Source organism: Microcaecilia unicolor, chromosome 1, assembly GCF_901765095.1.
Source record: "Microcaecilia unicolor chromosome 1, aMicUni1.1, whole genome shotgun sequence".
Lineage (NCBI taxonomy): Eukaryota > Metazoa > Chordata > Amphibia > Gymnophiona > Siphonopidae > Microcaecilia > Microcaecilia unicolor.
Window position 1 is genome coordinate 179854043 of NC_044031.1, and position 16542 is coordinate 179870584.

The 16542-nt window shown below is 42.7% G+C and overlaps 1 protein-coding gene across 1 annotated transcript in view; it reads right to left on the reverse strand.

The window, feature by feature from the left end:
- Nucleotides 1–16542, reverse strand: part of EFHB (EF-hand domain family member B) — a 106754-nt gene that overhangs the window by 18748 nt on the left and 71464 nt on the right. Inside the window, exons 8-11 of the mRNA XM_030206026.1 lie at nucleotides 16065–16132; nucleotides 15813–15967; nucleotides 4789–4996; nucleotides 3375–3581 (exon numbers count right to left, since the gene is read on the reverse strand). Coding sequence (XP_030061886.1) covers nucleotides 3375–3581; nucleotides 4789–4996; nucleotides 15813–15967; nucleotides 16065–16132 — 638 coding nt within the window. The remainder of the gene's footprint in view (nucleotides 1–3374; nucleotides 3582–4788; nucleotides 4997–15812; nucleotides 15968–16064; nucleotides 16133–16542) is intronic.

A 16542-nucleotide genomic window follows, 5' to 3' on the forward strand; every position in this document is an offset into this window, starting at 1 on the left:
CCCATAACCCATCCATTCCTTGTCCCCCAATCTACCCCTTCCCCAACCAAGCAAACGGGCCCGGCATAATCGGACCTCTCAGGAGAGTGCTTCTACTGGTTTCCCTCCCTCTTTTCCCCACTAGACATCAACATTTTCGCATGAGCATGATCCCAGTCCCCCTCCAATTCAGCACAAAATGACCAAAGGAACAGAGGGCCAGAGGGCCTCCCGACTAAAACAAGGAGTATTCAATCAAGTCAGCCAAAGCGTTTCTGAATCATCAAGCTAGTGGGTCTTGGTCCCCAGAGGAAACATCTGAATTGCGCTGCAATCCTTGGGTCCTAGGAATGCCCTGATGCCAGCACTAAGCTGGGGAACCAACCTTGGTGCCTCCAGGTTCTCTGCACTCTCACTCACCTACATCCTTCTACATTGTAGCATCCTTTAACAATTCCAGGGCCTTCTGAGGTGTAGTAACCTTATGGAACTGGATTTGCAGAGCAAATGACAATCCAAATGGATAGTGCCACCTTATAGCAAATGTTATGAGAAGTAAGGCACCTCATCACCACCCGAAAATCTCTGCACTTATGCAGGGTGATAGCTGACATGTCCACAAAATCTCCACTTTGGAGTTATCCTATGTGATATTGCCCACTTGCCTCGCTGCACGCAGAATACGCTCCTTTTTCAGAAACCTAAGAAAGCAGGCCACAAGATCTCAGGGGCAGTCTATAGGCTTGAGCCCCAGGGCTCTATGCACCCATTCAAAATCAAGAGCAACTCAGCTCCAAAGTTAGCTGCAAGCAAAAACTGATGACAAATAGTCTGCATAAGAGCGTCTGCAGTTTGCTCTCCCTGTGCCTCTGGCCCTTGTTGCACTGGGCCCAATTCTCACCATCCTCTATTTCAACAAGTAACATACATACATAGTAGATGGCGGCAGAAAAAGACCCACATGTAAATTCTACTGCTTGGATTCCAGTTCAGCACAGCGTTTCTGCAGTGACACGTTACCATCGTGGTCATTGACATGCTCCTTGAATTCATTGAGGTGCTGGCCCATATCCTCCATTGATTTCTGAAGACCCTCCACATCATTATGGAGCTCCTACTGCACCACTACAATAATGGATTTCAAATCCATTAACCAACCTCGCAGCTCCGTTCAACTAGCGGGCCGCTATTCACAATCCTTCCTGGGTCCTTCCATACATGTCTCCTTGATGCAGTCCAATTCCACATGCGGGACCGCCATCTTACCAGGGACATGGTCTTCCAGCTCCAACGGCTGATAGGCTTCGGCTTCCTGTTGGTCATCACTGCTATGATCAGGGATACCAGAGGGGTGTGACTGCTGCAAAAACCAAGCCTGCTGCTTTGTTAAGTATTGCTAATTTTGGCGGGGTCTGGAGGAGCTCAACGGCTAAGCAGCCATCTACCAGATGACATCACTTCCTCCCTCCAGAATTCAGATTTGATCAAACTGTCTGACTGGTGTTGCACAGGGTCATACTACCTCTCTGTTTTACAAAACCTTACGATTTAAGAAGTTTCCACATAAAAAATATACTAAAACACTTATACTAAATATACTAAAACACTGCTGTAACCTCATGGGCGGGGGATGAAGATGATTGGATTAACATTTTTTAAGTTGTTATGCGCCCTACAGCCTCTGTTAGTTTAATGCAATCCCTCCCTTTTCTCTTTCACAAAGTCATATGGACACCAAGCAAACTACACTATGCTAACCTCAGCATTAATATTATGTGTTGGCACTGTAACTCTCACTTAGGTGATTTAATGCATATGTTATTTTCCTGCTCTTGCATAAAAGGATTTTGGTCCTCTGTTTGGGATATTATCAAATCTATTCTCTCAATTACCTCTCCCTTTACTCCTGACATCATCATCTATCGTTCTTTGGCAGTCCATGAGAATTTAAATTCCTGGCAAAGCAAATTACTTGACATTCTGATTGTTCTTATTCTTCAAATGATTCTTTATAACTGGAATCTTCCTCGTTATTAAATATTACCTTCTGGTAGTCAAATATCCTTATGATACATAAGTTTGAATGTAAAGCTGCTGAATTTACTAATTGCAGTCGCACTACTGAAAAAATCTGGTCTCCAACTGCCACGCTTGCTACCTGTTAATCATACCTTTAGATTATATATATGCCTTAGCTCGGTAAAGAATCTTTTCAATACATTACTTGATTTACTGGGTGCACTACTTTTCTTTTATATCTCCACTGAGGATTTAGATCTTAATTATGTGTATGGAATTTTTTTTTTTACAGTATGTATTATACTACTTTGTTACTCCCCGGACAACATTATCTGAATGACGTCATTTTGACTAATACTGTTTTTGTTCTAATGTTCTTCTTTCATTATAATTCGATAAAACTGTATGAACTAGTTATGTATGTAACATGAAATTATGCATGTATATTCACATTAAAACTTGAAGTGGTTATAAAGCACTAACAGATGATATTTACACCCATTTTTCATATAGATACTTTTTCAAAGGAAACAATATCTGTAGATAATGCACAACATATTTATGGCTACATGATCCCAGGAATGCCACAAAACATGTACATTTAGCTACGCTGTGAACACATCGTATCTTTAGCTGTATTCAGAAAACACAAATTTCAGATCACCAATTTATATGAGTAAATTGTTTTCACCTCTGTAAAAGGTTCTAAAAATTGCCTACCTACCATATAAACACTGCACAAACAACTCAAGAAGGATATTAGAGAAGATTTTGAAAAGCAGGTCATAATAAAAGTTATATCAAAGAAACAGAATACCTTTGAAGACAGCATAAAGAAGATCCTAGAGTAGATTAAACAATGGAATCAAAACATTAACAATATTTTGAGGATCTATACTATCAGTGAAGCGAATAATGTGGTTACAGGGCAGCCGAGAGACAAAGCCGTGCTCAGGGAAAACAATCTTAAGGGCTCCACCACCACCACCACTCACTCCCCGCCGCACCATCAGTCAAAAATAAAATCATTGGCTGGAAGCTGCAGCAATCAAGAGACTGCACTGCCAGCCACAGGTCCTTAACTATTACTGCGTGTCACCTCCTGTGAAGTAACTTCCTGTTTCCACATAGGCGGAATGCAACAGAAAGAAGGACTCATGGCCGGCAGAGTATTTTCTCTCAATCACTGCTACCTGCCAGCCAATGATTCCGAGGCAAGTAGAGGATGGGGGGAGGGGTGGAAGGGAAAGAAATTGGATCTGACTGAGCGAGGCTGTCAGGCTGGCTGTAGCATCACAGAAAAAAAAGTGGCTTGGGTCCCCATGCCCCCTCCCCCCCTCCATCCCTGTGTGGTTATATATGTTTATTGTACTTACAGGTTGTTGGAAAACCTCCTACAACACCATTGATCATAGCAGAGGTTGTGTGATAGTCATTTAGTACTTGATCTGATGGTTTAGTCAAAGATTTTGGTGTTTCTTCTGAGTTATCCTGTTCTTGTTCTTTAACATCTAAAGTATTTACTACTCTTGTGTCTGTCAATTTAACTTTTTCATCAACTTTTGCTCTTTCTGTTTTCCACCCTGTAAAGGTTGCCGTCAATGAAACATAATTAGTTGTTGGTACAATTTAGCAATGCTCAAGTAACTAGCTAAAACACAAATTTATAAATAACTGCAGTGGACCTCCATTCCCCTGAAGCTTCACTCCTTGGTACAAAATCCCTATCACAAGTTATTCTACAGTATAAAGCAATTGTAGGCCATTACAAACTACTTTACTGCATAAACAGATCCTCAGGAAGAAGTGATATACAACAGCAGTAGGAGGTGTGATCTGTCTGACAATGGTGGGTGGTATGAGAGTGACTCCTGGGGACTGGGAGGGAAAGAACAGAGAAAAAAGGGGAGTGATGATGGCCTGAGGACAGGGAAGGAAGAGATTTTCAGAGTGAAAGCCACAGCTAAGGATAGGGAGAGAAGGTTGGCAGAGATGGGAGGGACTTCAGAGAGAGAAGGAGTACTGGATCTCGAGTGGGGGGGCACCAATGCAAAAGCTGGCTCAGAGTGCCCTAGTCCCTTGAGCCAGCCCTGTCTATTGGGGAAGTCTTCTATCCATCTATCTGTCTTTATCCATAAGCACAAAATACACACACACATACTGAAAGTCACACAGACACATACACAGGCATAAAGATACACACACAAAAAAAAGGCACACAAAGACATTCACACAAAGAAAATACTATACACATACAAAGACTCAAATACACAGATAGACTACACTCACACAAAGACACTACACATATCCCCATACACATATAAAGATGCAGACTCATTTATACAAACACTACACCTACACACAGACACAGACACACAAAGACATAAATACCTACATATATATACACAGACACACAAACTCACATGCACATGCCATATAGCCCGTCACCCTAATGAGAAACACTCTCCTGTGACTTCACAGACATGAGTTTGCAAGTGGAATAAGCAGAAACATGCTAATTTGTCACTTTTCAACTCATAGAGTTATTGTGCCTACAGACAAAAGAATGGAAGTAAAGATAGAAAGAAATATATCCCTTTTGTATAATTCTTTCCAACATTCTTTGTGTTGGAAAAATATAAATATGGGTTTCTTCAACAGTGTCCCATGTTAACCACATGTTTTAAACTATTCTACAAATATACTTGTAAGATTTGAGGTGACAGAGAATGTGAGAACATTTCAACTGTATTAATATATTAATTAAGGTTACCAAATCACATGCTATACCTCTTGAAGATATTTTTTCTGCCAAATCTTCAGCTGATACGTTCTTCTTCCAATTAATAAAATTTGTGAACAACACAAAATCTATCAAGCCAACTTCATCCACACCACAATATTCAAGTATAGCATCCAAGAGTTCAGGGTACAGTTCTAGGTTAAAATGTTCACATACATTTTTGAGATGATCTCTACTTATTTTTCCATTATTGTTCTGTTGAAAAGAAGAGAGGTAAAAATTACAGTAAACATTTAGAAGTAAGGGTGAGCAAACTCTTAAGGTGCAGATTTCATCTGCAATATATGATTCATTACCATGATGATATGCAAAGTCATCAAAACCATACCTCTCAAATGTTCTTTGACTTTGGCTGGAGTGGAGACTTCTTTCCAGAACTATCAAGTGCCCCAGTTATACTTGGGGAAAATTTAAGTTAGCGCTGACTTTTTAACACCCACCCTGAAGATTTTGACACCAGAACTGCTGATTGAAATAGAAAGAGAAGGCCAGCCTAATGGTTAGTGCAGTGGGTTAAGAACCTGGGGAGCTGGGTTATCACTACAGCTCCTTGTGACCCTGGGCAAGTCACTTAACCCTCCATTGCTCTAGGTACAATAACTTAGATTGTGAGCCCACTAGAGACAGAGATAGTACCTGCATATAATAAATGTAAACCGTACTACATAAAGGCGGTATATCAAATCCATGACCCTTTACCTAAAATGCAATGGGATTCAAATTCAAAGTACACATTAAAAAATGAACAAAGGTGTGTTTCTCCTTACTCTTGGTAAACTGAAACATATCTCTACAAGGGGCTCAGTGGGGAGGAACAGTGTGGATATGTCATGGTAAGTTGTCAGGGTGTGACTGGAGGGAATATATATGGTGTGTATGTATATCTATGTAGGGAGTACATGTGGGGAACTGTGTGTATGTATGGAGGGAGTATATGCAGTATATATAGGGAAGTAATGTATGCATTTACGTATGTCAGATGGGTGTATCATTCTTTGTTGATGATGGAACAATATACATGTAGGAATTGTATGGCTTTGTGGCAGGGAGGAGATTATAGGATATGTTGGTATGGTGTGTCTCTCTGATATTCATAAGAACATAAGAATAGCCATACTAAGTCAAACTAATGGTCCATCTAGCCCAGTATCCAGATTCCAACAGTGGCCAATTCAGGTCACAAGTACCTGACAGAAACCCAATTAGTAGGAACATTCCATGCTACCAATCCCAGGGCAAGCAGTGGCAATGTTCTCTCGACTTCTGTTTCTTTCCCCTTAATCCCCCCCCCCCCTTTCTCCATCTGCCCTGCCCTCCTTCCACTCTATCTTTCCCTACCTTTTCCCATTCCTACATGTTCCTCCCTCTACACTTTTTCTTTCTTTTCCCTTCATCACTATCTTCCCTCCCTCTAGCCAGCTTCTGTTTTGGAGTAGCCTAATGGTGTTAGTGCAGTGACCCAAGAACCAGGGGAACTGGGTTCAATTCCCACTGTGGCTCCTTTTGACTCTGGGCAAGTCATTTAACCGTACATTGAAATAAGTATCTGTATATAAACATGTAAACTGCTTTGATTGCAACCACAGAAAGGCAGTATATCAAAGCCCATCCACTTTCTTTGCCCTTCTCAGTAAGTCCCACACTTGCTCCCCACCACTCTGGGCCTCAGTCTCAATCTCCACTAGCTCCACTTTGGGTGGTGGGTCCCTGGCACCCACCAACTGCAGTCACAATCCCTACCATTTCCAATTCCTCTTTGGGTGGCAGAATCTTGGCCACCAGCCATGGTCTCAGTCCCCCCAGTAACAAGTCAGTGCAGGATCTCAAGGTACTGCACCCACTTCTTTATAACGGAAGACAACAATATATCATGTCAAGCTCCATCTGTGGCCATCTTCAAATGTAGGCTAAACGCCCACCTTTTTGAGGCTGCTTTTAACTCCTAGCCCTTATTCACTTGTTCAGCCATGTCTGTTTTGTCATTCCCACTTTAAGTATTTCCCTTATTTGTCCTGATTATCTGTCCTGATTAGATTGTAACCTCAGTCGAGCAGGGACTGTCTCTTCATTCTCGTGTACAGCACTGCGTACATCTAGCAGCACTATAGAAATGATAAGTAGTAGTAGTAGTAGTATATCAGAAAATTATGCATATCTATATCTATCTATATATCTATAAAAAGTGAAATATAGTGACATTAAAAATGTTAAGGGGGCATTTTCGATATAATGTCAAAATCTGACTTTCGGTATTTTAAAGGGAAACATCTAAAAATCCAGTAGTAAATATGGCCATTTCCAAACCAGAAGAATGCCTAGCTTTTTGTTTTGAAAATGGCCATTTACTAGATGTTGTTGTGCTCAGTGTGTCTATTGAGAAAAAAAAACGTCCAAGTGAAAGACGCACAAAATCAAGCCAATGGGATATAAGAGCAGCCAGCATTCTTAGTAGACTGGCCATACAGACATTCCAGCAAAACAGTACCCCTAGGGGGTACTGCCGTGAACGTCACATAAAAGGCCCAGGGTGCACTTCTCACCTTTGTCCGTTATATTGTATGGTGAGCCCTCCAAAACCCACCAGAAACCTACTGTACCCTATGTTTCTACTACAATAGCTCTTATCGCTGCAGGACAGGTGTCTCCTATATGTGGGTATAGTGGGTTTTGGAGGGCTTACACGTTCCACCACAAGTGTAACAATTAGGATGGGATATGGGCCTTTCCCCTTCTCTACAGTGCACTGCACCAACCACTAGCCTTCTCCAGGGACCTGCTTGCTGCTCTTCTAAGAGTAGCCATAACATCTGATGTTTTCTTGCAGTCTAGTATATACTCTTTTTTTCACACATCATAGGGGGCTGAGAGGGGGTCAATGACCACTAGGGGAATAAGGGAGTCATGCCTGAATCCCTCCAGTGGTCATCTGGTCATTTAGGGCACCTTTTTTCTGATTTAGTCGTGATAAAAACAGGTCTAGACCAAAACGTCTAAAACTGTAGCCCTGGATGTTTTTGCTTTATTCCACTATGGCAGACAAATGTCCAAGTTTTGGGAACGTCTAAATCCCACCCTGAACAAGCTCCAGACATGCGCCCTTGTGAGTTGGACACACTGCAGACAAACTGCATAGAAAAAGTCTTTAAAATGTGTTTACAAAATAGCAATTTGGATATTTTAGCAAATAAAACATCCAAGTGCAGCTTTAGTTAATGAAAAAAGTCATTACCTGAGGTTGCAGAGTGAGCAGTTGCTCTTGGTGGTAAAGCCCCAAAAGGCTACACTAATATATAGAGACAAATTTTATAACAGGGTACCATGGCTCGCTGAACACAGATAGCTCAATATTCAAACACCATGTTTGTTTGTTTTTAAACATTAGCTATGGCATTTAAATACGATACATAAATTCAGCACTACTATCCAGATAACAAGTGGCACTGAGTACATATGGAGATAGTGGCCGAGATATTCAGCTGCTATCCATATAGCTATGCAGTTTAATTTAGACATGCTTCAGTGTTAAATTAAGCTGCATAGCTATAGGGTATAGCAGCTGGATACTGCTGACTATATACAGTTTTGCAAAATCTGTCACTTAGTGTATAGGTAGCAAAATCTATTCCTACACGTGTAAGTGCCACTGTTTTAACTTTCAAAGCCCCAATCCATTTTTTCTGTTTGTTTGAGCATGATTTTGTTTGTAAGACAGCTGTTCCTACTGTATTTACCACCAAATACAAGTATTTCTTCCACTCCACTACATGGATAACTTCTCTGTCAGTTTTCAGCAGTGCCATCCATGTAGTGCCACTGGAAAACCTCTTACAGACTGAACCAGGGCAAAGGCATAGTGTAGGCATTCTGCTTAAATCTACAGTTCTTAGAGTAGTCAAACAAAGAACCAAGCTCCAAAACTCAAAGGGGTCAATATTCAAAGCAGAAATGGCTCCTGGCCAGTTAAATCACCTGTTCGGGGCTAACCAGTCATTTTAAGTAGCACTTCACTGGCTATTTTGGTGGCGTTCTGAGAATGGAGTCGATACTTGACCAGCTAAATGTTAATATTCAGCACTTGACAGGCCAGGGTCAACACGTAAGTAGGACTGCATAAAAGTCAGTCCAAGCTTGATGTAGTGCCCCATAGTTGATTAAATGCTGAATATCATATTTAACTGGCTCCAGAAACTCAGAAATTCAGTGCTGAAACCTGGACATGGCCCAATCCCATAACATTTCTCTATAACATTTCCAAAACAACCCAACTGTAAGACACATTGAACTAACTGTAAGCCACATTGAACCTGCACTAGTTGGAAAATGTGGGGTACAAATGCTGAAATAAAATAAAAAATAAAACATTTATTTTTTCAGGTAGTTTTGAGAACCCAAGGGGTAAACACAATTTCTTCCAAGCACTCTTCCAAACCCTAGCTCCAAGCAAGTAGTTATCTGGCAGTTATGTATGACCTGAAGCAGGTGTAAATGCTAATGGGGAAATGTTTTGAAATGCACATGCATGGCCCATGGCAAAATAGGGAATAATTTTATAAAGATACATAGATGGTGCTTTATAAAATACTAGTAAAACAGGCCCGTTTCTGACACAAATGAAACGGGCGCTAGCAAGGTTTTCCTCGGAGTGTGTATGTTTGAAAGAGTGTGTGTGAGAGTGACTGTGTGAGAGAGAGAGGGTGAATGTGCAAGAGTGTGTGTGTGACAGAAAGACATTGAGACTGGGTACGAATGTGTCTGTGAGAGAGAGGGTGTGTGTGAGAGTGAGGGTGTGTGCCAGGCACCCCCGCCCCTTCCTCCATGTTCCAGGGTCATCGTCACCCCCCCCCTCAGAGTTCCAGGGTCGTACCCCCCGCTTTTTTTTCTAGTTTTTGTTCAGATGGTGCATTCCCTCCCTCCTCCCGTCTCGTCCCCTCCCCCGAGTTCCAAACCCCTCTCCTCCACCGAGTTCCAGACACCCCCCTCCCTCCCCCAAGTTCCATACACCCCCCTCCCTCCCTTGAGTTCCAGGCCCCCTCCCTCCTTCCTTCCTGGTCCCCTCCTTCCCCCCCCCAAGTTCCAGACCCCCTCCCTCCCCCCCCCCCCGAGTTCCAGCCCCCCTCTCCCTCCCTCCCTCCCTCCTCCTCGAGTTCCAGACCCCCCTCCCTCCCTCCCCCGAGTTCCAGACCCCACCTCCCTGTCTCCCTCCGATTTCCAGACTCCCCCTCCGAGTTCCTGACCCCTGGACCCCCCCCTGCCGCGACCCTCTCGAGCCCCCCTTCCCACCACCAACCCTCCCCCACTGCCGTCGCATACCTGTGCTGGCAGGGGACCCCAACCTCCGCCAGCCGAAGTCCTCTTCTTGATCTGATCAAGTTTTAATCTGTTTGTATGCATGCGTCTGACGTCCTGTGTGCAGGACGCCAGACGCATGCACACAGATTAAAACTTGATCAGATCATTCATCAACGCCGCGCAGCCAAGAACTTTGGCTGGCGGGGGTTGGAGTCCCCCGCCAGCACAGGTACACGACGGCGGTGGGGGAGGGTTGGCGGCGGGAAGGGGGCTCGAGCGGGTTGCGGCAGAGGGGTCCAGGGGTCAGGAACTCGGAGGAGGGTGTGGAAATTGGAGGGAGGGAGGGATTCTTCTGACGTCGTGTTACCATGGGCGGCGCTATTACAAAGCCTACGAACACTTCAGGGCTTCATGGCTTCACTTCCAAGCTGCCACGGAGTCAGCTTCAGAACGCTGGAGGTGCAAATTATTATATTAGAGTAGTGGTAAGTGGAAGAAATTGATCCTACATTACAGGCACAGACATTACACCTGCTCAAGAGTAGGTGTAAATTTCTGCTAATAGAGTACTTAAGTATGCACATAAATTAGTGTATTTTATAATCTACATTTGTTCATGCAAACTTCTCCATGTGCTCTGCCCAAACTCCACTTTTGTATATGCCTACCAACAAAATACACGCCAACATGTCAACATGAATACTTTTACACTGGTTGGAATTTTGTAGCAGACCATTTGAGCTAGATTCTATAAATGACACCAAAACAATTGCCACTGAAAAAAGTGCTATTCTATAAACCACGCTTAAAGTTAGGTGCAGTTTATAGAATACTGTTTACACCAAGAAATCGTATCTAACTTTAGGTGTGGCCATTTGCACCAACTGAAACATAGTGCAAATATATTATTCTATGACAACACATGTTAATTTTAGGAAAAATGTTGGTAGAACAATTGGCTAATAAACTATCTTAGCATGGAAATGAGGATGCATGTGCAGGACCACTCTATTGTTGGACAACTTAGTGTAAGGTGGATCAGCTACTAGAGCTTGGAGCTCACTGACACTGCGAGCTGCAGGGACCGCCATCAAAAACTAGGACCTTCAAGGTCAGGTACTTCAGGTAACAGGTATCTGGTGGCTCAAAGGAGCTTTAATCAGCTCTGTTAAAACAACGCTGATATCCCATGACATCACAGGATGCTTGATGGGAGGCTTCAACAGAAGTAAGCTCCACCTGAAGTGAACAACTAAAGGCTGAGAAAGATGAATTTATGTGCTATCTGGTAATGACAGGTGCCAATTGCACTAAGATGAACCCTAATAGAATTTGTCTTGAGTTCCGACTCTGACAAATGTAGAAGGTACTCAAGCAGTTTTTCTGTAGGACAGGAAAAAGACTTAGAGCTTTGTCTTCCCACAAGATAGCAAAAACGTCTTCCATTCAAAATTAGAAGACATCCTAGTAGAAACTTTTCTGGAATCCTTTTTTTCTTTGTTCATTGGGATTTAGTTACTGCCTTTCTGAAGAAATTCACCCAAGGTGAAGCACAAGTGGATGGGCCCAGGCCCACCCCTGGCAGTTTGGCCCATTTTAAAGCAAGTAATTTCCATTCATAGATCACAGTTTTATGCACATCAAAGATTTAAAATTACCTCCTAATTTGTGTTATTACTAGTTTTAAATCTATAATTATCAAAAAGTCAAAAATATAATAAATGTTTTTTGCTGTAAGTAATGTAGATAGACCTTACGCACCTGACTATACAATTTTCCAACTTTATTTTATCTGAAACATGTGCATATAATTTTCCTTACAATGGAAAGTTATGCATGCAAGTTTTAAAAAATAATCACAGGGCCACAGGATCCAAGATGGCTGACTGAACTGGCCGTAGGTCGCCACACTCTGATTATTTCCTTCTTTTTACTCCGCTAAAATGCCAAAGCGTAGAGAGAAGTCTACAGTCAATGTTCCCCCAGGTCGACTAACCTCAACGTTGACTGGCCCTCTTGATGCTTTTGTGCGGCGACCGGAGGTTTCGGGTGGGTCAGAGGGCAGCACGCTGACAGCGTCTGGAAAGAATGGAGGATCCGAGACGCTGTCTGTGCATGAAGTCACCCTTAGCCCCGACCAACGAGCTCCCCCTCTGCAACCCCAGGCTGTTTCCTCTCCGATTCTGGCGTCGTTTCCGAAGCTTCCAGGAACTGGTTTAGCAATGGAACCTCAGGGGGAAGAAGATCTTTCAATGGAGAGTAGTGGAGCGGAAGGTTTTGGGAGCTCCCGATTAACCCTGGAGGGTAACATTCAGCTAGCAAGAGGAGGCATGGCTGTCACGGGGAATACAGAAACAAGGGCTACATTGGCCGAAGAGAAGCAAAAACAAGGTACTTTAACTTTTCTTCCAGATAAACCAGCGGAGATTACCCTGGAAAGTTTGTGGGGGTTAATTGTTAATTTGGGAAAAGTATTATGTCCACAAATTCAGGGCTTGGAGACACGAGTCAAAAATCTAGAAAAATCTGTCGAATCTATAGAAGGAGAGAATAAAGACTTATTGGGGAAATTTGGACCTTCAGTACAAAGAATAGATAAATTGAATGACATGCAAATAAATATGATAAAAGATCTTACTAATATGAGAAAGAAAATTGAAAATCTGGAAAACTCTCAAAGGGCTAATAATATACGACTATTGAATTTCCCAAGAACAATAACTATTACTCCAAGAGAGATGTTAGCCAGATATATGAAGGAAATATTGGGATTTACGGAGGGGAACTTTCCTCCAATGAGTCAAGTTTACTATTTACCACAACGATTACCAGAAGTTCCTAACCAACAACAAGGGCAACCATTGGATGTCTCAGCGATGCTGGAGGCACCAACAGAGGACTCTAGCTATGTCAATTGATAAAGTCTTAATTATGAAAAAATTCTTTAAAAATAAAGAGAGAGAATTTTTAGGTCTAAAAGTCCGTATCTTTCCCGACTTCTCTAAGGAGACTCAAAAGAAGCATAGGCAGTTTTTGTTACTGAAGCCAGGAGTTCTCCAGCTGGGTGCAACATTCTTTTTGCGATATCCCTGTAAGTGCATTGTTTGCTATCAATCAGTCAAGTATGTATTCTTTGAGTCTGTACAACTCAGTGAATTTATAACAGCTAAAAAAGAATTGTTGGATCGAAGAGAATGAGCTCGTATATGGTAAAGTGAGAAACCTCTTTTGACCAGTTTAGTTTTCCTTATATTTTTTCTTATGATATCCTCTATATATGGTTATATCTTGGATCAATATTGAGGACTTGTGTGTACTGACTCAGGAAATGTTACTTTTAATTATATTTCTTATAATTTTCTTTTTTCTTTCTTGACGAATGTACCTTTTCTATCACAAGTGTGTAATGCTTGTTATAAAGTGAAAGTAAACAAATAAATAAATAAATTAAAAAAAAACTAATCACAGAAGAACAAGAGCAGGAAGACCAAGGAAAAGATCTGCATGTTTGACATGATTTCCTAGGCTCCACCAGATGAAAAATAAAAAGGATGAAATGATACCAAGAGCTGCAAGGCCAGCAGGCCACTGTAGGCCTTATCATCAAAAAAATGGAGTTATTCTCAGGAACAGTCCGGCCGAAACGAAAGCAAGGCCCAATTTAAGATTTTGGTGCATATAAGCAAGACTTGGGAGCAGGTGGTAGGGTCCCATTAAGATCATAGTGCCATGGTAGCCCTAAAGCAAGCACAAGCAGGTTCCTTCTCAGCCCACATATCTGTTGCCTCAAAAATTTGGTGCAGTAGACAGCTGCCTATACTCCCAGGTCTAAAACCAGGTTGATCAGAAGGAGCTTTCCTACTAGTTGAAGAGGAGAATTTCCCTCTTCGTCTATGGAAGGCTATCAGACTTATTTTCGAAAGAGAAGGGCACCCATCTTTTGACACAAATTGGGTGATGGGCGTCCTTCTCTCAGGGTCGCCCAAATCGGCATAATCGAAAGCCGATTTTGGGCGTCCCCAACTGCTTCCCGTCGCAGGGACGACCAAAGTTCCCAGGGGCGTGTCAGAGGCGTAGCGAATGCGGGACTGGGGCATGCCTAACAGATGGGTGTCCTCGAGCAATAATGGAAAAAAGAAGGGCGTCCCTGAGGAGCACTTGGCCGACTTTACTTGGTCCATTTTCTCTTACGACCAAGCCTCAAAAAGGTACCCGAACTGACCAGATGACCACCGGAGAGAATCGGGGATGACCTCCCCTGACTCCCCCCAGTGGTCACTACCCCCTCCCACCCTGAAAAAAACAACTTAAAAACTTTTTTTGCCAGCCTCAAATGTCATACTCAGGTCCATCGCGGCAGTATGCAGGTCCCTGGGGGCGAGGTATGTGTGTGTCAGCGGAGGCATAGCAAAGGCGTGGACGTCCTTCTTTCAAACATGTTGGATGTCCTGAACTGCCCCCCCCCCCCCCACAGGGATGGCTAAATTTCAAGGGAGTGGAGTGGCTTAGTGGTTAGAGCACTGGTCTTGCAATCCAGAGCTGGCCAGTTCAAATCCCACTGCTGCTACTTGTGATCCAAAATCCAGGTAAATAAAGGGGATTTCAGAGGCATAGAAAAGGCATGGACATCCTTCTCACAGAAGCATACACATTTTGGACGTTGCAGGGACAGAGGCATAGCGAAGGAAGTCCTTCGCCCATTCTCTAAAAAAAAAAAAAGATGTCCCTGATGAGCACTTGGACATTTTTGCAGCTTGTCTGCATGTATGAACCCATCTTTGGCATGTGCAGAGCAGCCACGCATAATGCTTGGCTGCTCTGCACTGGCTTCCCCTCCTTAGGAAGGAAATCGTGTGCAAATGAGCTAACAGCGAGCAGCTCATTTGCATGCGATTTCCTTCATGCATGCCCGTTCCTTTCCGAATCGCCAAGGGATCGGTAAGGGAACAGCTTTTTCCGTTCAGTTAGTGCATCTGGCTGAAGGTAAGAGAGCTATGTACCTGGGAGCAATTTGTGAAGTCCACTGCAGTGCCCCCTAGGGTACCGGTTGGTGTCCTGGCATGTCAGGGGGACCAGTGCACTACGAATGCTGGCTCCTCCCACGACCAAATGGCTTGGATTTGGTCATTTCTGAGATGGCACCCTCGCTTTCCATTATCGTTGAAAATCAGAAACGATCAAGTCCTGGGGACGACCATCTCTGCTGGGGACGACCATCTCTGCTGGGGGCGACCATCTCTAAGGTCAACCTAAATTTGCTGATTTGGGCGTCACCGACCGCATTATTGAAATGAAAGATGGGCGCCCATCTTTTTTCGATAATACGGGTTTCCCCACCCCTTGCTGGAGCCCTCCTGCGAGGAAAATTTGGGCGTCCCTTTCAATTATGCCCCTCCACATGAAACTGCTGCCTGGATCTCCCTATCTTCCAGTGTGAATGTAGGAGCTGAAGACAACCAATGTCTAGAAGAAAATAGAGAGAAAGCTACAGGGGAATGGGGTAGACTGGGGGTATTTGACAGAGAATAAATGCACATATCAATGTTCTCCTGCCACTTATCACTCTGAAAAAACTATTATGAAGGAGGCAGGGTGCATAAAGAACAGAGGTAATAAATGAAATGCTTTTGAAATTTTGAATATTTTTTGGAACACACATTTCCAATTTAGTTCAGATATGTGGCAGAAAAAAAAGTAGGTATGTTGTCATGCTATTACTAACTTTGTCATAATGTCTGAATGCTTCCAGCAATGCGTGAAAGTCATGAAAGCAGATGTTTTTCATGTGCTGTCGAACTGTACTAAGAGCAGCTCTATATCTGTCTTTGCCATACAGGAAACAAGTAGGAGCTTTGTATCGAAGAATCTCTGCAACTCCTGTTAGGAGAAAATAAATTGTGTTTAGCTCACAGAAATTATAATAATCTCATTATGTTGCGAGGGGCTAACTTGAAACCCAGCCAATTTACCTTACCATAGCCATCTGGAATTATTGGAAGACCAAATGTATGATCTGGTGGAACATTCAGTGTATCTATAATGCTGCACAAAAAAAGTAGATTAGTAAACTTTTGTTAGTGACTTAATGGGTATACCACATTTAACTACTATAACATTTACCACCTATGATACAGATTTTATAGCAATATCACAAATTACAGGCAAAAAAAAAGCTTTAAAAAGTCAGTCTAACATTTCTTATCTTCCAGGATATTTGGTCCTATCAGCTGGTATTTATTTAAATATCTCAAAACATCAGTAAAATAATAAATTACTTGTTATTTTTAATTGAAAAGGGCTGAAACAAATTAACCACCACGAATACATTTTGAGGACAATATGCCCAAATGAGTTAGTTTTGTGCCCCTTTTACAAAGTTGCGGTAAGCCCTAGAAAGGCATACTGCTTGCTAAAATGGAAGTACTGTTGGGCTACCGCAGCAGCATGGCGGT